The sequence below is a fragment of the Lampris incognitus genome, chromosome 1, assembly GCF_029633865.1.
Source record: "Lampris incognitus isolate fLamInc1 chromosome 1, fLamInc1.hap2, whole genome shotgun sequence".
NCBI lineage: Eukaryota > Metazoa > Chordata > Actinopteri > Lampriformes > Lampridae > Lampris > Lampris incognitus.
The window spans coordinates 144,765,502-144,787,677 of record NC_079211.1 but is presented as its reverse complement, the minus strand read 5'-3'; the positions used below and the strand labels follow the sequence as shown (position 1 = coordinate 144,787,677).

Sequence of the window (22,176 nt, the reverse complement as noted above, 5' to 3'; positions counted from 1 at the left end):
TGGCTATGCATCCTGTCTCCGTGCTACATGTTTTTTCATCAGATTTCGCAGATAATCTGACCCGGAGATAAGCATGAGGAATCATTGTAAAGCAATATCTAATCGTCTTGCCGATGGTCTCATTTGTTCATGTTGGTCACATAGAGGCATCAAAATTAAATTGAGACTGATAATCGGCGAAAAACTTCTTGTAGCACATTTACAGTAAAATATTTGCATAATTTAAAATCTTACTTTAGAAGGTTTTGTAAATTCAGCGAATTTTTGTTGTTGTTGTTGATTTTTCCACCTTTTTCTCCCTAATTGTACTTGGCCGATTATCCCACTCTTCCGAGCCGTCCCGGTCGCTGCTCCACCCCCTCTGTTGATCCAGGGAGGACTGCAGACTACCACATGCCTCCTCCGACACATGTGGAGTCGCCAGCCACTTCTTTTCACCTGACAATGAGGAGTTTCACCATGGGGACGTAGCGCGTGGGAGGATCACACTATCCTCCCCAGTTCCCCCTCCCCCCTGAACAGGCGCCCCGACCGACCAGAGGAGGCGCTAGTGCAGCAACCAGGACACATACCCCCCCCCACAGACATGGCCAATTGTGTCTGTAGGGACACCCAACCAAGCTGGAGGTAACACGGGGATTTGAACTGGTGAGCCCCGTGTTGATAGGCAATGGAATAGACCGCCATGCCACCCGGACAAATTCAGCAAATTTTGATTGATTAGGTCAATAAGTCAGAACTCAATAGAGGTCATTGTTCACTGAGGGTTTTGGTCCTATCGCCTAATATGTTTTGCATGTATAAATCCAGCCTTGTCATAAAATAAGGGAATACTGGAGGAAATTGGATTTAGCATGGATTAAGGCATTTCTCTGAAAATGTGATAGAAGTTAACTCTCCTCTGAGAACTGTGCTGGATTATTGATGTTAAATAGAAAAATACATGTCTGAGTGAGCAAAGTCCAATGACCAAGTATAGAGCTATTTCAACTTTAAGTCATCAAATGTGATGTGGATCAAATGCGATCACATGCAGCTTGTGATGCATTATCCCCCAAGCAGTAAAGGCCAAGGGTAGCCTTCAGCACCGTGCCACTGACTGTATGAAAATCACTGGGATTACTAACAAGGCTTAATAATTTAATGTAATGCTGTGTTCTCGTTTTGCAGTGTCCAATGTTCCAGTTTGCCTGGAGTCCACAACGCTTTTAGACCAGATAAAACAATTACTTATCTCTAAATTATTTATCTCTAAAAGAGGTCTCTGTGACACTGGGATAATTGATGACAATTTTATGCAGTGTATCATTTTCAAAGAAGGTTGAATCAGTTCATCTGGATTATGTTTATTGACATATGTATGAAGTGCATCATTTTGATTTATATTTTTTGCAAAGCTATAGTTACTCCCTGATATGTGACTTACCCTCACCATAAGGTCTGCTCTTTGACTAGAGTTGAGAACTGTTGAAAACTGTTGAGAATTACATCCCCTGGAGCAAAGAGAAACACATATATTAAAGCGCTCGGCGCCATCTGCTTTCCCATTTTCTCTCCAGTTATCAATTTCTCTGACTGGCAGGGGCATCAGCTTTTATTTATACCATGGTCAACAATGTAATATGGGAAAATGCCACCTGAATACTGGATTGGAAGGACTCCATCAGGGTCTCTTACCATCTTTTCATGGTGTATTTTATGTTGATCCACTGCTTGATACTCTACCCTATACCGACACGGTCCACCTGGATATGAAGTAGAAGCAGATATTAACAGATAGCTGAGCTATAATTTTAAGCCCACGTGTCCATGGAAACAATTTATAATCTTTGCTATGTTTATGAGAAATATCATCTGCTTTACTCTGAGCTGGAGACTGATGGTCTGTCCAGAGATCAGAAATGCATTTTTTTGATATTTCAAGAATTTATTTGGCTTGAGTAGACACTTAGGTGCAGCCTTTTGTGATATTTGGGAAAGCAGGAATGTTGTAAATCATCGCTTCAAATTTAGCTTTAATAAATAATAATAACTTTATTTATCTCCCACTTTTTATAACAAAGTTACAAAGTGCTTTACGAGACCAAATTTAAAAAATGGTCACCAAACAATGATAATAACAATTTAAAAATAGTTTAAAATATAAACAACATTGAGAATGAAATATAAAAGCAAGAGGAGCTGCATGAGGAAAAACAATATAAAAAGAATAAGTGCAATAAAAAATGTAAAATAATTAAAATAATTAATAATCATTAAATAAATAGTAATACAATATAAGCAAGATAAATAAATGATAAATTCAGACCATAAATCCTGAATAAGCACACTTATAAAAGTATGTTTTCAAGGTTGATTTAAAGGAGGATAAGGAGCTGGCCAGTCTGATCTCCTCAGGGAGGTTGTTCCAGAGTGCAGGGGCCCGAACAGAAAAAAAGCCCGGTCACCCCTTGTCTTCAGCCTACATTGTGGAATGGCTAGCAGGGCCTTGGTTGAGGATCTCAGGTTGCAACCGGGCATGTATAATAATAAACTTATTTATATTGCACTTTTATAAATAATGCTACAAAGTGCTTCACAGAACAGGATAAAATGGTTACATTAAAAAAATATATATATTGTAAGAGAATTAAAAAAAAGCACTAAGAAATATAACCATAAAATAAGAGCAGAAAGGAAGAAAGCAATTTGTTTTTGTCCACCCCCCTTTTCTCCCCAATTGTATCCAGCCAATTACCCCCCTCTTCCGAGCCGTCCTGATTGCTGCTCCACCCCCTCTGCCGATCCGGGGAGGGCTGGCGACTCCACATGCCTCCTCCAATACATGTGGAGTCACCAGCTGCTTCTTTTCACCTGACAGTGAGGAGTTTTGCCAGGGGGACGTAGCGCGTGGGAGGATCACGCTATTCCCCCTCAGTTCCCCCTCCACCCTGAACAGGCGCCCCAACCGACCAGAGGAGGCACTAGTGCAGCGATCAGGACACATACCTACTTCCGGCTTCCCACCCGCAGACACAGCGAATTGTGTTTGTAGGGATGCCCGACCAAGCCAGAGGTAACACGGGGATTCGAACCAGTGATCCCCGTGTTGGTAGGCAACGGAATAGACCGCCACGCCACCTGGATGCCCAGAAAGCAATTTGTTAATCAAAACAGTTACAAAATTAGTAAGAGTGAAAATAAAAAGTGTACATAAACAAAAACATATATCGAACATTTTTAAAAGTTTTCATAAGAAGAAAAGTTTTAAGATTAGATTTAAAAGAAGCTAGAGACTGGGTTTGTCTTAGTTGAATGGAAGGGACTCTAACAGCAAAAGCCGATCACCCTTTGTGACAAACCGAGACCTGGGAATAACCAGCAGGGCTCCATCTGCGGATCGTAATGGTCGAGAGGGCATATACCAGGTCAATAAATTGGAAATGTAAGTAGGAGCAAGACCTTTAAGCCCTTAAAAGGGAGCAATGCAAATTTAAAATCAATCCAAAATATAACAGGAAGCCAGTGTAGGGAGGCAAGCACAGGAGGGATATGGTCATGCTTTTTTGTCCCGGCAATGAGCCGAGCAGCAGCATTTTGTACCAACTGCAGACAGTGGAGGGAGCCCTTGCTGATAACCGAGTAAAGTGGGTCGCAATAATCAAGATGAGAATAGATAAAAGCATATACAACTTTTTGCAGATTGGCAATTAATAAAAATGACCCAATTTTCTGGGGAAAGCATGACTGAACAACATGTTTAATTTGATTATCAAAACTGAGGTTAGCGTTGAATTTTCTTCTTCTTCTTTTGGCTTGTTCCCTGTTTCCCAGGGGTCGCCACAGCGGATTTGGTAGTTTCCATTGGTACCCTGTGAGAGCACAGCACCGATGGTGGTCTTGTCAGTCTGCATAATGATTTGGCAAAATTTTACGGTGGATGCCCTTCCTGAGGTTAGCGTTGAATATTACCCCAAAATTCATAGCAGCCTGCTTAAGACTACCTTACAGACCACCAAGATTAATACTGAAAGGGCTGATGGAATTCGGGGGACCGAACAATATGACCTCAGACTTACTATCGTTAAATTTAAGAAAAATTTCGGACATCCAGGATTTAATGTTAGAGAGGCAAGTTGTGAGATTTGCTAGGGCACAGGGACCTGTGGTTTTTTAGTGGCATGTATAACTGAGTGTCGCCAGCATAAAAATGATTTGAATGATGGTAGTAAAAAATCTGAAATGTACTTGGGTGCGAGTCCAAAGTGGGCCTTAAAAGTTAACAATAATATCTTTAAATTAATTCTTAAATTTACCGGGAGCCGAAGGAGAGAAGCTAAAATAGGAGTAATATGCTCTCATTTTTTGGTTTTGGTGAGGAGTCTGGCTGCTGCATTTTGGACAAGTTGTAATTTATGTAGACTCTGTTGACTCAGAGATGTGTAGAAGGAGTTATAATAGTCCAAACAAGTAAAAAAAAAAGCATATACTATAAAAGTCTCTAAATTTCTACTGGATGAAATTGAACTGATCTAGGAGAGTCACCTGAGCTGCAAAAAAACATGCCTGGACAACTGAGTTAACATGCTTGTTCAAACTGAGGTGGTTATCAAAGTTGACACCAAAATTTTGCAGTTTTGGGCTATGTTTTGAGACAGAGAGCCCAGATGTTTTGAAGTATTAGCATAAACTGTGTCAGGGCCAATGGGAAGTACCTCAGTCTTATCAGTATTTAGCTGCTGGACATTCTGGCCCGGTGGCACAGTGGTTAGCGCGGTCGCCTCACAGCCAGAAGGTCCTGGGTTCAAGCCCCGGGGTAGTCCAACCTTGGTGGGTCATCCCGGGTCGTCCTCTGTGTGGAGTTTGTATGTTCTCCCCGTGTCTGTGTGGGTTTGCTCCGGGAGCTCCGGTTTCCTCCCACAGTCCAAAGACATGTATGAATGTGTGTGTGTGGTGTGTGGTGTGTGTGGGGGGCCTAGCAGCCTGTCCAGGGTGTCTCCCTGCCTGCCGCCCAATGACTGCTGGAATAGGCTCCAGCATCCCCGCGACCCTGAGAGCAGGATAAGTGGTTCAGATAACGGATGGATGGATGGATGGACATGCTGGCCCATCCAGCATTTGAGGTCATGCATGCAGTCATGAAGTGTATCAATTTCGTTGAAATCAAACAGAGTTACAATTGAGTGTCATCTGCATAGAAATGGAAGCGCACATTATGCCTGCAAATGACATGCCCCAGGGGTAACATGTAGAGAAAACAAGAGTGGTCCAAGGAGAGACCCCTGGGGAACCCTACAGGTCATCTTTACAGAGGATAACCATGACTTTCCAGTGGCTACCTTAGAAAATATCTATCTTACAAGTATGAGTAAAACCATTTTAAAACTGAACCAGAGATGCCAACCCAGTGTTTGCGATGTTCCAATTAAACAAAATGATCAACAGTTTCAAATGCAGCACTTACATCTAACAGCTTTTCCGGCATCAGTGGCATCCAGCAGATCATCACTTTAAGGAGTGCAGTCTCTATATACAGTGGGTTGCACAAAATCCTGACTGAAATGTCTCAAAGAGTTCACTTCTGTTTAAAAAAGAAATCGATTGTTCAGCAACAACTTTTGTTGAGAACCATGGAAAGCAAGAGCAGTTTGGAAATTGGTCTGAAATTATCCAGCAGGCTAAAGGGGTTTTTTTTCTTTCCCATAAGGGGTTGAACAATTGCATTCTTAAAATAAGCAGGGACAGAACTAGTCAATAGTCCATCCATCCATTATCTAAACCGCTTATCCTGTTCTCAGGGTTGCGCAGATGCTGGAGCCTATTACAGCAGTCATTGGGCGGCGGCTGCGGAGAGACACCCTGGACAGGCCGCCAGGCCATCACAGTAATAATATCAATAATAATCATAATATATAATAATAATCATAATAATAATAAAGGGCGGCACGGTGACACAGTGATTAAAGCTGTCGCCTCACAGCAAGGGGGTCCTGGGTTCAAACCCCGGGGTTGTCCAACCTTGGGGGGTCATCCCAGGTCGTCCTCTGTGTGGAGTTTGCGTGTTCTCCCCGTGCCTGCGGTGGGTTTTCTCCGGGTGCTCCAGTTTCCCCCACCATGAAAAAAGACATGCATGTTAGGGTTAGTACTCCTGTCTGTGCCCCTGACCGAGGCATGGCAAGACGAACTGGAGTTGGTCCCCGGGTGCTGCACGGCGGCTGACCACTGTCCTAGCTACACAGCTAGGATGGGTTAAATGCAGAGCATAATTTCCCCACAGGAATTAATAAAGTATCTCGAAATCAAAATCAAAAATAAAAGAAAATCCACTCTGTCAGGTAAGACTCCATTTGAAATAGCTCTACTGTATGTCATTGGACTTTGCTCACTCAGACATGTATTTTTCTATTTAACATCAATAATCCAGCACAATTCTCAGAGGAGAGTACATTTCTATCAGTCAATAGTGACATGTGGATTATGGAGCGATCCATATACTACTTCTTTCAGAAATCTCACAGGCAGGATGTCGAGAGCACAAGAGGAGCGGTTCATTTTATTAATCACCCCCATGAGAGTGTCAATAGATGTTTCAAAGGAGTCAAAGAAGGCAGCGGTTTTAAAAGAAATCGTTGTATCCTGTGAAGGAGGGGGAATGTGCATTCTGATGCTGGAGACTTTGTTGACGAAGGTTAAAAATTCTTCGCATTTCTCAGGGGAGGAGACCATACTGACACTCAGAGGAGCCTCTGTGGCACCGTTAATTACACTGAACAAAACCCTAGAGTTGTGTCAGCTCTTTTCAATAAGGTCGGAAAAATACCATGCTCTGGAATTTTTAACCCCTGTATTAAAATTTCTCAGAGAATATTTTAAAATGTTAAGGTGTACTGTTAGTTTAGAGGCTTTCCATTTCTGCTCTCCCCCATGACAGTCCCTCTTTAGGGCACGTATGCTGTCTCTTGTCCATGGCAGGAAAACATTAGAGGGTTTTCTCTGCTTAAATGGTGCAATTTGTTCCAGGATCTGAGCACAAGTATTATTGAAATTATTTAGGACTGTATCAACATCTTGATTAGAGCCAATGTCAACTGATGAAGACAGTAGAGCATCAGTGAATTTTGCCGCAGAGGACTTGTTAAAAATGCGAGAGCATACAGGGTTTGGCTTATTATTGGAAAGATAATTTTGGACCACAGATGGGAACATTATGCATTGGTGGTTGGAGACACTGACATCTTTACAGAGCATATTGTCTATTGAAAGACCATATGAAAGGACAAGATCAAGGTTGTGGCCCTTGTTGTGAGTAGGCCCTGTAACAATTCTACTTAAATTAAAAGGCCCAACAATGTTCAAAAACTCTCTGGCTAAAGACTTATCAGGACAGCAGACGTGCATGTTAAAATCTCCCAGAATCAGAACTCTATCAGAGTTTGGCATTACAATAGAAAGGAGTTCAGAGAACTGAGAGCAAGAAAGCCAGACACAGATTAAGGGGATCTATAGATTAAAATGCACAGAGTTTTAAGATTCCCTCTAATAGTGAAACACAATGACTCAAAAGATGAAAAGTCAGCCAAGGAAGTGAGTGCACAATTGAAGTTGTCATTATAAACAACTCCAAGTCCTACCCTTTACCAGATAACCTGGGATGGTTGAAAAAGTCACCAACATTCGGATACCATGAAAAAGTCAATTTTGTTAGAGATGATAAGATCCTGGCAAATAAAAGATGTGTTGGGGAGGGACTTTATATTGAGCAGACCAACGTTAACAGAGTTGCCAAAAGCAGGAGGTTGGATTTAAAATAATTAAGTTAGATGTGTTTCTATGATATGCATGGACTACAACGTTTTTGTAAGGACCATTTGAAACACGATTATTAGAAACATGGCCAATAAAAGCACAGGAAGCATGAAACCTGCTATTACATAAAACAGGTATATAAAAAGTGGGTGCTTTAAAAAACTCCCTAAGTTGGGAGGAGTCATGGTGAGGTGCAAGTCTGTAGGTCATAATAACAGTTTCAACATGTCTAAAACTGGGTAGGCCAAGCACACTTGAACAGGTGTAGTTTACTGCAGAATCAAAATTGAAATCACCCAGGCCCCTGCAGATGTCAATTAGTGACAGAACTGTCCGTACCTGTGTGCGGGTGCTGAATGTTGTCGATAGCGCCTACACAGTAGTTGGAGACAACGGAATGAAACGCGTTTGCAGCAAGCATTTGTGAGCACGCTCAATTTGGATGGAGTTCATCACGTTTAAAAATAGAAGAGCGTTCCCGGAACAAATTAAAATTGTCGACAAAACCGAACTGTGAATGGCAGCACTGTGACTGAAGCCAGGTGTGAAGCTGCAAGTCTGCTAAAACGCTGGAGTGGGCCGGAGATTGAAAACTTCCTTCTTACTGAGCTTTAAGAATGATTAATTAATATCATTTGATAAATTGTGACTTGAGTGCTGGGGATAACGTTGATGTTGCTGCATGGGACGTTTTCTGGGTGGTCTTTGGGAGAATTACTTGACAAACGGACAGTTCTCTATTGGTAGTTTATGTTAAACATACCTTAAGGATACATTAGGGGAATTTTATAGTAAAATATTGCCTTTTAATTGTCATTAGTGTTGGAAATAAATATAATAAAAATAAAAAACCTAATTTGCAGATTTATCTATTTGTCAATTACTGAGCATATCCTGTGCTTTTCTGTGAAATCTATACGGCTGCACAGGAAGTGATATAATTTACATATTTACATTTACATTGCATTTATCTAATGTGTATGTTATACGTATTTACACTAATGAAATTTAAATCAATGACTGTGATTTCAATGTTTGTACACAAATGAAAAAAATATATAATCATACAGTATTGGAAGCCATGTGGAATGATCCACAATTGTTTTCTTACATCATTCAAGCAACATGAATCTGAATTTTGGGAACCACAGTCAACTAACACAGCATGCCGCTCCATCTAGTACCTCTTGCACAAGAGGCTACCATCTTCTGGTCACCAACACATAAAGACTGAGAAACCCTGGCATATATGAACCAAATACGTGGTGGCAAATTGATTAACCTGCAAGCTGCTTCAAGCTTGAGTAACCACTGATGCTTCAGATTCAGTGGACTTCAGCTGCAGAGGAACACAGGCTTACGTTGTCAATTCCCTATTCAACCACACTTGTGTTCACTTTACGCAGTCACTCAGTCCGAACCGGGGATGCCTGAATAGTTACATATTGAGCGGGTGGTCCTGAGGTGTGCAATGGTAATGGAAGAACACAAGTTGGATTGCTGTTCAACTTGAATTTTAGAGGCCGTCTACCAGTCAAGTCAAGTCAATTTTTATTTTTATTTTTTTTATAGCCCAATATTGCAAATTACAAATTTGCCTCAGGGGGCTTTACAGCAACACAACATCCTGTCCTTAGACCCTCGTGTTGGATAAGGGACAACTTCCGGAAAAAAAAACCTTTAACAGGGAGAAAAAATAGGGAGAAAGACCAGATGATAAAACTGCCTCATCGGCTTTATCCCAGACACATTCATTTGTATGATTTGCTTTCTCTTCCACCTGTAGGGGTGTTATTTCAGATATTTTGGGCTGTGTTTGTATGATGCTCCTCTTTTCCTGTCTTACTGTTGTGCAGGGCTTCTTTCTTTTTTTTTTTTTGCAGAAGCAGTGAAGGCAAAAATAAATGTTTTCTTTGGACCTTCCCCCTTCACGGATGCATTTTAAGCACTGTTGCTTCTATTCCATACTGTCACAGTTTACCTAGCCATGTCTATGCAAATAGCAGAGTAGAAATACCTCCCATTCTCCATCTCACACCTCACAGCCCATCTCGCTTGACTGAAACCTAGAATGTGAACACTTGCTAATTCAGTTTCCATTGCCATTAATGCCAAGTACTAACAGAGCCCACCAGCACCTGATCCCAATGCACATGTACCGACAGGCTCCAAAGAAGGATATTATTAGCCATATGTATGAGACGCGGCATGGTGGTGCAGTGGTTAGCGCAGTTGCCTCACAGCAAGAGGGTTCTGGGTTCGAGCCCCGGGGTAGTTCAACCTTGGGGGGGGGGGTCGTCCTCTGTGTGGAATTTGCATGTTCTCCCCGTGTCTGCGTGAGTTTCCTCCGGGGGCTCCGGTTTCCTCTCACAGTCCAAAGACATGTAGGTCAGATGAATCGGCCGTACTAAATTGTCCCTAGGTATAAATGTGTGTGTGTGTGTATGCACGCGTGTGCATGGGCCCTGACGGCCTGTCCAGGGCATCTCCCCGCCTGCTGCCCAATGACTGCTGGGATAGGCTCCAGCATCCCCGCGACCCTGAGTGTAGGATAAGCGGTTCGGATAATGGATGGATGGATGGATGGATAGTATGAGACCATAGAGCAGTCACTCTGCACCATGCTACGGTGTTTGAACTTGTCCTTGTTAAAATTAAAAGAGACACTACACATGTTTTATTGAGAGATGTTTACTGTTGTGCTATCCCACATAAACCGTAACACTGTCCAACCCATCCCCCAGCAGCTTGTCAGGTCATTTGCATACCTCTGCATCTGGTCCTCGACAGCTGTCTGTGTGCTTTATCACTGTCTAAATGTCCCATTAAACAATGCATGATGCGCTCTCATCAGTATGATAAATCTTTTAATGGGTTTCTATAGCTGGAAACAAGGGACATACAAATGTGAAGTCAATTGGGAAAGAGTCGGGCCACACCTGTCTGTTTCACTAGAACGAACCTCCCATTTTCATTGATAGCTTGATAAAGGTCATGCAAATATGCAACTATCATTACACTATCCATTTGAAGGGCAATTAGATTTATGCTACAATAGCCGGATAGTGTATAGCTGGAACTCGTAAAAGCTTAACATAAAACCACTTTTACCTACCATTTAGAGCCAGCTGTGGGATGCTAATGTTAGTTTCTAAAGTTTGATGTATTTTATGTAGGCTGTAATATTCTAATAGAACAGTATGAGATTTGTTATCAACAGGATATTGTACCAGCGAGCCCATGCCAGGGAGCCAAATCCATCTATCCATTATCCAAACCGCTTATCCTGCTCTCAGGGTCGCAGGGATGCTGGAGCCTATCCCAGCAGTCATTGGGCGGCAGGCGGGGAGACACCCTGGACAGACCGCCAGGCCATCACACACCCCCATTCATACCTAGGGATAATTTAGTACGGCCAATTCACCTGACCTGCATGTCTTTGGACTGTGGGGGGAAACCGGAGCACCCGGAGGAAACCCACGCAGACACGGGGAGAACATGCAAACTCCACACAGAGGACGACCCCTAGGGTTGGACTACCCTGGGGCTCAAACCCAGGAACCTTCTTGCAGTGTCTAGTCCGCCGCAAATTCATCAGCAGAACGCCACCGCCGCAAGTGTCCCAGACAACATCCGGTGAAATATTTGGCCAAAAGCGCTGCAAAACACAAAACTGGAGACCCAAAACGGTCACCAAAGAGAGAGCCAAATAATTCTTCTATATGTCATCTATATGTGTGACAAAAGGAATTTACATTCATTTGCTGTGCTTGGGACCAGGCCATCTGGTAAGACCTTTGGCATGAAAGTCTCCCAGCTGCCTAGAATGTTCTGTGAGTATGAGAAGCTTGTTGCTGACGGCTGGTCATCACCCTGGCTAAATGGTGGACATTTGCTTGCATACTTAACTGCATCTATTTCTGACTTTACTGGGGTTCTCCTGCAGCGCCGCAGTGATGCATTCACAAAGCCCAAGATAGAAACACCAATTCTATCAGCGGGGCAATTACAAACTGTCGGCAGCAACCCTGTAGCTGTCCCGATGATGGAGGTCCATGTTAGATGGCCTGTGATGATCTGGTACATGTTTTGTGGCTTTAACAAACTATATACTCCATCTTAGCACAGACCGAAGGCCTTAAAACTAGTCCCACTTTGCAGTCTCCAATATGGTGTCAGGCATAAATCATCCTGTGTTTTCTTGATCGCTTCCTTTTCTTTGCTAGGCATCACGTAACAGCTTTGTTAACTTTAAATTAAAGTTTAAAGAGAACAACACACCGAAAACAAATGGTGCAAGAAAAGAGCCTTATTGACTGGAGAAGGTCAAGGGCTGCCTTGGGAGGAGGCAGGTCTGCCTTGGGGCTGCCTTTCTCCTCAGTGGCCGCCTTGAGGTGCAAGGATGCATGTAAGTGCATGTTCTGGTGCCTGTGTGTGTGTGTGTGTGTGTGTGTGCTTGTGTTGGTTCATGTGTATTTGTGTACATGTGCATATTAGCTAATGGGTGTATTTGCTCACTTATTTGGGTGTGTGTGTCTATGTTGTCAGTCCCTGTCCGCACGCGGGATGCATGAGTGTACGCTCGCATGTGTCTGTGAGCGAGTGAGAGAGCGAGTGAGAGTTAGAGAAGTGTATGTAAAATGCAAGACCATTGTGCCACTCATGCCTCGCCCGGTCAGAAGTGAGATGGATGGCAGGTGCAGCACCTGAGAGCTACTTTTCTCACACACTGTCAGCTCCAGTCTCCACAGCCATCTATCTTCCTTGCCCTGGTGCCTCCCCCTGCCCACTGTCTCCTCAGTGCCTACTAACCAAAGCCACGGACACCGGTTCCTTCTCTCAACCATTCGTAAGGAACCCCCCCCCACCCCTTCGGCAGTAACAGGCCCCCCCCCCCCTTACAATCGGCAGCTGAGGTGTGTGTGCACGTGCCTGTATGTGTGGGTTAGTGGGGAGTGCTCCTGATAAGTCTTCTTGTTACTGTCACTTTTTATTTGCTAAACCCGGCTCGGCTCAGCTCAATGCACAGAGGTGTTTTATCAAGAGGGGGCTTGTTATTCAGAAGCCATTACTAGATTAACAGTCCTCCAGGGCTTTTCCATCACTTAATTCACGGAGCGTGCCATCATGCCCACCTCATTGATTGCGCCGCTGGATTAAAGTTGTTCTTCGGAGACGGGAGACGGTCACATCACACCGATATTTCCCAAGTCTATTGACTTTCAAGTCAGGGAGACAGTCAGACTTGCAAGTGTAATTAAACACCAGAAGGAGGAACGCAATTAAACAAATCGCTACACAGTGGAATAGCATCCTATGGGTCTGAGGACTCGCATTGTTCAGGAATGGGATAGCAGGTAATGGGATAGGTTTGCATAATGGAAAAAAAAAAAAGAAAAGAAAAGATTTTTTTTCCTGAATATTGTATTCACTATATGAAATGCGATACACGCAGAGGGACTTTTCTACCTCGCTTATTTTTCAACACAGAAGAACTTTTCAAGCAAAACTATGAGAAATGATTAGCATTTGCCAAATTTGGAGAAAAAAAAGAAGAAAAGAACACAAGATAAAAGATCTCTGTGGGCGTCCGGGTAGCGTGGCGGTCTATTCCGTTGTCTACCAACACGGGGATCACTGGTTCAAATCCCCGTGTTACCTCCGGCTTGGTCAGGCGTCCCTACAGACACAATTGGCCGTGTCTGCAGGTGGGAAGCCGGATGTGGGTATGTGTCCTGGTCGCTGCACTAGCACCTCCTCTGGTCGGTCCGGGCGCCTGTTCGGGAGGGAGGGGGAGCTGGGGGGAATAGCGTGATCCTCCCACGCGCTACGTCCCCCTGGTGAAACGCCTCACTGTCAGGTGAAAAGAAGCGGCTGGGGACTCCACATGTATCGGAGGAGGCATGCGGTAGTCTGCAGCCCTCCCCGGATCGGCAGAGGGGGTGGAGCAGCGACCGGGACGGCTCGGAAGAGTGGGGTAATTGGCCAAGTACAACTGGGGAGAAAAAAAGGGGAAAACGAGAAAAAAACAATTCTCCCGAATTGTGCAATCCTATAATGGTAGTATCAAAGCGGGATGGAGAGTCTGCACTCAATCATACATACCGAAACAGCAACAGAGTGTTTGTCAAAAAAAAACGATAATAATACCGCCGTAGTATTTCATGTGAATCCAGTTTTTTGCCATTAGATGATTTGACAAGGTACAGCCGCCTCTCACTGGGCTGTCAACTCATATTCGATTCTGCCTGTTGGGCCCCATGCTGATCGATGAGCTGGACTCCTTCCTCTCTACCACCTTTAAAGCTGGAATCAATAAATAGTTAGTGTATCCTTGTGGACCAAGGAGTCAGGACACAATACTAACTGGCGTCTTTACCATGGCTGGAGACACTCTCCATATACCGCTGTTGAATTATTTGACCGGGTAGGACGAACACCGGCGCAGCTTCAGAAAAGTTCCTACTCAAGAAGGAAAATAGTCGGGAACATAATGACAAATCGGTGTGGCTTCTGTTGGACAGTATGGTAGTACGTAAGGGCAGGATCCTTGTGTCATTGATTTTTTTTTGTTGCAATTTCTCTGTATCACTGGCCACCACAACAGCCAATCTACCAATTCTACAATCAACAACACAGTGGCGAAGGGTCCCCATGCAGTTTGATGGTTTGTAATACATTAGTTTGCCTGTGGGCGGCACGGTGGCAAAGTGGTTAATGCGGTCGCCTCACAGCAAGAAGGTCCTGGGTTCGAGCTGGGTAAATCCAACCTTTTTTTTGGGGGGGGGGGTCGTCCTCTGTGTGGAGTTTGCATGTTCTCCCCGTGTCTGTGTGGGTTTCCTCCGGGTGCTCCGGTTTCCTCCCACAGTCCCAAGACATGTAGGTCAGGTGACTCGGCCTTACTATGCCCCTAGGTATGAATGTGTGTGTGGGCCCTGTGTGATGGCCTGGCGGCCTGTCCAGGGTGTCGCCCCGCCTGCCACCCAATGACTGCTGGGATAGGCTCCAGCATCCCCGTGACCCTGAGAGCAGGATAAGCGGTTTGGATGATGGATAGTCTGCCTGTGTTAGCTGGTCCAAGGATACCGTTTTTACAAAGGTGGGAACTGTTTACTGTTGATCTGATGACACACAAGCGACAACAGCTGCTACACCTTGTTTGTAGTTCCTGCCTCCAGTGGGAAGGAGAGATCGGGGAAATCAGATTTCAGCTTTAATGCAGTGTGTGCTTGTCCCCTGTGTATCGGCTGGAGAATCCTCTGACTGCCGATGATGGACTGTTCCCCTAGCTCTCCTCTCTAATCTTATTTATTCTATTGGGCAGTGCAGAGCAAAGTCATTCATTCACTGTACCAGTTCAGAGAATACAAAGAACAACTTTGTCTCCTTTTTGGCAATTTTTTATGATCCTGACAATTCAGTTGCCAGCAGGCATCCCAAAGGTAGATTTTCAGTGTGAAAAATATACTTTTTGTGCAGCGGTTCCCAAACTTTTTAGGCGATGCACCCGCTTCTACATTCCAACCAGGTTGATGCACCCCCAATCCCCCCACAACTTCAAAATAAAAAGAAGAAAAAAGCAAGATAGCCTATTTATAGCTGCATTGAAGGCATCCGTAGGGTGTCTGGCTCAGCCTTAGAGATAGGGTGAGGAGCTCGGACATCTGGAGGGAGCTCGGAGTAGAGCTGCTGCTCCTTTGCGTTGAAAGGAGCCAGTTGAGGTGGTTCGGGCATCTGATTAGGATGCCTCCTGGGCGCCTCCCCTTGGAGGTTCACCGGGCACGGCCAACTGGGAAGAGACCCCGGGGTAGACCCAGAACTCACTGGAGGGACTACATGTCCAATCTCGCCTGGGAACGCCTTGGGATCCCCCAGGAGGAGCTGGAGGGTGTTGCTGGGGAGAGCGACGTCTGGAGTGCCCTACTTAGCTTGCTGCCACCGCGACCCGACCCCGGAAACGCGGCTGAAGATGAATGAATGAATGAATGAATGAATAAAGGCATCAAGTTTAATCATGCACAAATAATCCCAACACACGTAAAACATTCCAAGAGATCGCAAGAATGTGCTCTCACATTCGAATGAAGCAGAAACTACTCCAACACATCTTCAATAAACTGAGCAAAGAGGGTCGATGAGGGCAAGGACACACGCACAGGCTCAAGAGGCAGATAGGCCCATCATGAGAGAAGATGGGGGCAAAATGCTGTCATATTGTCAGCCGCATCAAAGAAAAATTGCATCGAGTTTCAGCCATACGTAACATGGCGGTTATGGAAATTAGAACACATGTCATTCGAATCAAATTGCAATAAAGTAAAAACAAAAAAGAAATAAAATAAAATCTTTTGTTTAGTATTTTACTACTAAATTCTACTTTTTAACAAAGATGAGAAAGGGCAAAAAAGAGGAGAGGTGTATGAGAAGAGGTTATATGTGGCTCCATATGACTACAGGGGTCAGCTCCAGGTTCTTAGATATTCATCCAGATTATTCATTGTTTGAATGGCTATTGGGCGGCACGGTGGTGCAGTGGTTAGCGCAGTCACAGCAAGAAGGTCCTGCGTTCGAGCCCCAGGGTAGTCCAACCTTGGGGGTCGTCCTCTGTGTGGAGTTTGCATGTTCTCCCCGTGGGTTTCCTCCGGGTACTCCGGTTTCCTCCCACAGTCCAAAGACATGTAGGTCAGGTGAATCGGCCGTACTGAATTGTCCCTAGGTGTGAATGTGTGTGTGTGTGTGTGTGCCCTGTGATGGCCTGGCGGCCTGTCCAGGGTGTCTCCTCGCCTGCCGCCCAATGATTGCTGGGATAGGCTCCAGCATCCCCGCGGCCCTGAGAGCAGGATAAGCGGTTCGGATAATGGATGGATGGATGCAAGAAGTCACACACGATCCACCACGTAAAGAACAACGAGAATGACACATGCATAGGCTCAGCGGCTGACAACATGGACACCATGCTACGTTACACCACCATTATATTTTTCCTCTCGCGCGCCCCCTAGAGGTGAAGCTCGAGCCACACTGTGGGAATCCCTGCTTTAGTGGATCGACCATTGCAATCTGTTTGTAAGATGGCAGGGCGGCAGGTGCGGTGGTCGGAGACGGTGAAAAGCTGTCCGCGTAGACAACCGATTTGTCGGTCCCTGCTGACATGTCCTCCATCAAGACTATGAACGTATGGCTCAAAGGGTGCTGCTCAGGCCTTCCCCCATGCTCCTTTATCTCAGAATCCGAACTGGACTGGGAATCATCTCTATCTGGCCATGTATGTTTGCACAAACATGGAATTTGACTCCGGTTTAGTGGCTCTCAATGTACTTACATAGAATAACAACACAACAATCTTCAGGAATATATACAAGGAATGTACATACAAGGAATCTCTACTAAAGCACCCACTTTTGTGACTCTACGTGGTAAATGTGAACAAAAGAACTGCAATGTGTGCCGTGTGTCATATGGCAAATACATTCTACCATCTGTTGCATGAATTCCTAACCTCTTGTAATTATGAACTTTCGCCTTTTGAGTGTCTGATTTTTTTTTGGGGGGGGGGGGGAGTTACCCCCTTTTTCTCCCCAATTGTATGCGGCCAATTACCATTGACCATCCTGGTCGCTGCCCCACCCCCGCTGCCGATCCGGGGAGGGCCTCCTCCGATACATGTGGAGTCGCCAGCCGCTTCTTTTCACCTGACAGTGAGGAGTTTCGCCAGGGGGATGTAGTGCGTGGGAGCATCACGCTATTCCCCCCAGTTCCCCCTCGCCCCCTAAAAGGCGCCCTGACCGACCAGAGGAGGCGCTAGTGCAGCAACCAGGACACGTACCCACATCCGGCTTCCCACCCGCAGACACGGCCAATTGTGTCTTTAGGGACGCCCGACAGAAGCCGGAGGTAACAAAGGGGATTCGAACCGTGTCTGATATAACAGTGTCAAACATTCCACATGATGGGCCAAATCCCTTCATACTGAGACAGCGAGAGAGAGAGAGAGAGAGAGAGAGAGACGAAGGGAAAGGAGAAAGAGCTCTCTATTTTGCAGTGAAGGTACTGGGTCATGTCAAACAGTGCCATGTGGCTGAACTTCAACACCAAGATTAGTGTCCCCTTGAGCCCTCCCTCCCAGATTACATCTTGGAAGGGCTGAATATGCAGATGTCCTCACAAACAAGGGTTTGCTTACAAACACGCAAGCACACAAACACACTTATTGCGCACATTCATGTATACATAAACACACACAATGCATGTATGCACAAATGTATACGAATCTAATGTGCGATGTCTCCGTCTCCTTTTGCCTGACTTTGCAAGTCCTTCCCTCCATGCATTCCAAACCAAACAGAGGACGTATTCATCGTGAGATTGATGCCGCCTTTTTCATAGATTACACCCCCTGAGAGACCCATAATGCACGCGGCACTGTTTTACATCTGTAGTGTTTATCTGGGAGATTCACAGATAAACGTTGCTTTGTCGTATACACGACCACAGAAGCACTACGCTGATGACGTCGTTATCCAGTATTAAACACTGGATGACAGCTGACAGAACCTTTTTAAGTTTTTGGGGTGCAGCTTTATCAGAGGTTTGAGTTCGAGACAGTACATGACATTGGTTGAGTTACATAACATTGGTCATGTGGATTTGAAATATCTTCTGGGGGAAAGGAACTAGACCATTGTGTTATGTCTGATTCCCTTGGTCTTATTGGATGGCAAGTACTTTACTGGCGAACATCTCATTAACGTTAAGCCTTGTGGGGCGTCCGGGTGGCGTAGCGGTCTATTCCGTTGCCTAGCAACACGGGACTGCCGGTTCGAATCCCCGTGTTACCTCCGGCTTGTTCGGGCGTCCCTACAGACACAATTGGCCGTGTCTGCGGGTGGGAAGCCGGATGTGGGTATGTCCTGGTCGCTGCACTAGCGCCTCCTCTGGTTGGTTGGGGCGCCTGTTTGGGGGGGGGGTAGCATGATCCTCCCACACGCCACGTCCCCCTGGTGAGACTCCTCACTGTCAGGTGAAAAAAGTGGCTGGCAACTCCACATGTATCAGAGGAGGCATGTGGTAGTCTGCAGCCCTCCCCAGATCGGCAGAGGGGGTGGAGCAGCGACCGGGATGGCTGGAAAGAGTGGGGTAATTGGCCGGATACAACTGGGGAGAGAAAGGGTGGGGAGGGGAGGGGACAAATAAATAAAACATTAAGCCTTGAGAATGCTACTTTCAAACGTGTCGGGGTGGGGCTTGACTGAGGGAGCGTACTGCAAGCTGGTGGAATCAGCCTGTTTTTGTATATCATAGATAGTGTGTTTATTTATACCTAAAGCTCAAAATTTAAAGCTTTTAATAAAATTAAAACTTTTCAATAACATTTTACATTCATCGCATTGGTACCACTTCACAATAAGGCATACTTTATAAAGGGTTTACGAGTGGTTACAAATTATTTTATCAATGGTTGAATACTCATTTATTAACGCATTATAAATCATAATAAGCTGTTAAAGTGCTTTAGTAAAAAGAGTTTTTGAGTTGCAAGGTTGGCAGTCTTTATACAAGAGTCTCCATAGACATCCTCTCAGAAACCACAGTGAACGGCAAGAACCGCAGATTCAAATTCTCACCGAGCGGTGTCCAAATAACATGGCAATGCGTATGCAAAAGTTGATTTTTGCCCTGCAGCACATTCGCTGCAGCTACAGTGGTTAAGTTTAGTACTGGTCAAGTTTAGGGTTAAGGTTTGGCACAGGTTAGTGAGGCTGCCATACAACGGTTCAGCTATCTTTGTCAAATCACATGGTTTTGGAGAGGATGTCCGTGGAGACTCTCGCCACGTGGGCACCCAACCTAGCAACCCAAAAAGTATTTTCATGAATCCATTAGAACAGCTTATTTAAAGCTGAACTGAGGGTGACCTGGTGACTTGGTAATTGTGGCCTCACAGCAGCAGGTGCCTGCCTGGGTTAACTCGTAGCCTCTCTGTATGAAGTTGTGTTGAGGGCAGTTTCCTCTCAAGATCCCATAACATGCATATTAGGGTAAATACGATTCCCAACTTATGGGTTTAGATGGTGTGCTGGTTATTGTGTGCGTAAACCCTGTGGTCCAGGGTGCCTCCCCGCCCTCTACCCAGTGCCTGCTTGGATAGACTGGATAGACAGCCAACCGAGACCCTGAATTTGATTAAGAAAGAGAAAGCTCAAATGAAATTGTAGACGGAGACACGTGCAATCCACTGGATCTCTCCCACGGGGAACTGAACCATACCCTGGGAATTTAAATTTTGGCCATTTGTAAATAAGAAGCATTTTGAAAAGGGCAAGGAGGCAGAAGCAGAAAAATTGCACGGCTATATTTGGTTGACACATTATGCACCAGTTCACTTGTGCCATAATAAGCATTCACCCTAGTAGACTCCATTCGCAATTAATGTGGAATATCTCATATTAACCACATTCCTGACCTTTTTCATTTTGACTTTTCACAGAGCAACAGTAAAGAAAGGCGTGACCTTTCGGACGGCGACGCCCAGTAACTCTTTACTATGGGACATCACCCTGGATATAGGTGCAGAAGGGATGATTGCAGTGATTTGTCAGAGGAAAGGGCCCATACCTGGAAAAAGGCAAGTCTGGACTTTCCTCATTATATGCTGACTCACGGCAGATGGACCTGTTTTTTTCAGGGTCTGGATGTGTACTATTTTTTTTTTTTTACATAAAAGTAATTAACCATTGTTTAGATGGGGAAATAGCAAAACGACATTTCTGAAGGTTTTTTTTGTGCATTTATATGTCAGGATTATTAAATTTGAATTTTGCACCTCCAGCTGTAAGGGTGAGGGGTAGTAAAGTGTAGCACTGGTATAAGTAATGGTAGCTGTCAGACAAAAGACAAAACGCCCTGACGGTGTAAGCCTGACTGAGGCTTACTGGGAAGGCTATGTCATGGTCTCTCCTTGCAGGACATGGGAGGCTTACAGGAGAAGCTCTTGTAAAGCTGCTCCTTCTGAGATGCTACTGTGTTTTCTTTACATGTGTCACTTCTCATTTTACAGATTTTCTAAAGCTCCTCTTTAACTGAATGCTTAAAACCCTGAAAGTTGATTTTCTGAAACCGTTTGTGGTAACTTATTTTAACAAGTGTATAATCTTTGCAAGCAGAGGGCCACACCAAAAACTGCTAGAAATAAATAGACATGAGGATTGTTGAAAACTTCACCCTAAAATCAGTAGCAGAATAATTGCAAATTCCAATATGAAAACTCAGTTTTGAATCGACCAGCTTTGCTTGTCCCTCTAAGCATAGGCCCTGGGGCCACGGACGTTTTGTCCACCCCCCCCCCATAACTACAGCAACAGGGGGTCATAAAAAAAAATGAAGACTTGGACTGAATAATTAACAAGATGCATGACGTGTTACCTCCAGCTTGGTCAGGCATCCCTACAGACACAATTGGCTGCTCCTGCAGGTGGGAAGCCAGATGTGGGTATGTGTCCTGGTCGCTGCAGTAGCACCTCCTCTGGTCAGCGCTTGTTCGAGGGGAGGGGGAACTGGGGGGGAATAGCATGATCAGCCCACATGCTACGCCCCCCTGGCAAAACTCCCCACTGTCAGGTGAAAAGAAGCGGCTGGCAACTCCACACGTATCGGAGGAGACGTGGTAGTCTGCAGCCCTCCCCAGATCAGCAGAGGGGGTGGAATAGCGACTGGGATGGCTTGGAAGAGTGAGGTAATTGGCCAGATACAATTGGGGAGAACATGAAACTCATCAATATAAGACAATATGTCAACAATAAGACAAAGCTAGGTTATCAGCCAAGTAGGCCTGTGTGCACAGCACCAACATGACATCAGTCTTTTCAATTAAAAACCCATAAATATCACAAGCAAAGAACCGGTATAACGAGCACAAAACCGTCCAGACCCACGGCACACCTATGCTGTGTGAGTAGTTGCGAGCGTGTCCTACTAAACGTCCCTCTCAGGTCATCCATGAGTGAGAGTAAGTGACCAAAATTTGCGATGTCTTACCTTCAGAAGTGCTTTCTTCTGGTCTTTGAGTCTTTAACATTCACACCCTGAAGAAATGTCATACTCGATTGACATTAGGGTGAGGTGGCTCAGTCTTTCTTGGTGCACAGTTGACCACAGTCTACTTTTAACAAAGTGTAGAGGAAGATCGCGCTGCGCTTGTGTTGGTGAATGGAATGGTAAGGAAAAGGTGTAGAGCTATGTCCGTATTAGGGAACACGGTCTGCAATTTTCTTCACCTCAAGAGCTTGAGCAATTCCAACTGCCAATGTCTTCACCTCATTGCACACAAACTCCCAAAATTGATACTTTTTTTTAAGCTACATGTCTCGTAATGCCATATGACTCGTAAGGCCC

General features: G+C 44.9%; 1 protein-coding gene across 1 annotated transcript in view; it reads left to right on the top strand.

Annotated features, from left to right (window-relative positions):
* LOC130112683 (transmembrane protein 132D) overlaps positions 1-22,176 on the top strand; it is a 96,212-nt gene that overhangs the window by 53,088 nt on the left and 20,948 nt on the right. The window contains exon 3 of the mRNA XM_056280149.1: positions 20,273-20,410. Within this exon, the coding sequence (XP_056136124.1) occupies positions 20,273-20,410 (138 nt within the window). The remainder of the gene's footprint in view (positions 1-20,272; positions 20,411-22,176) is intronic.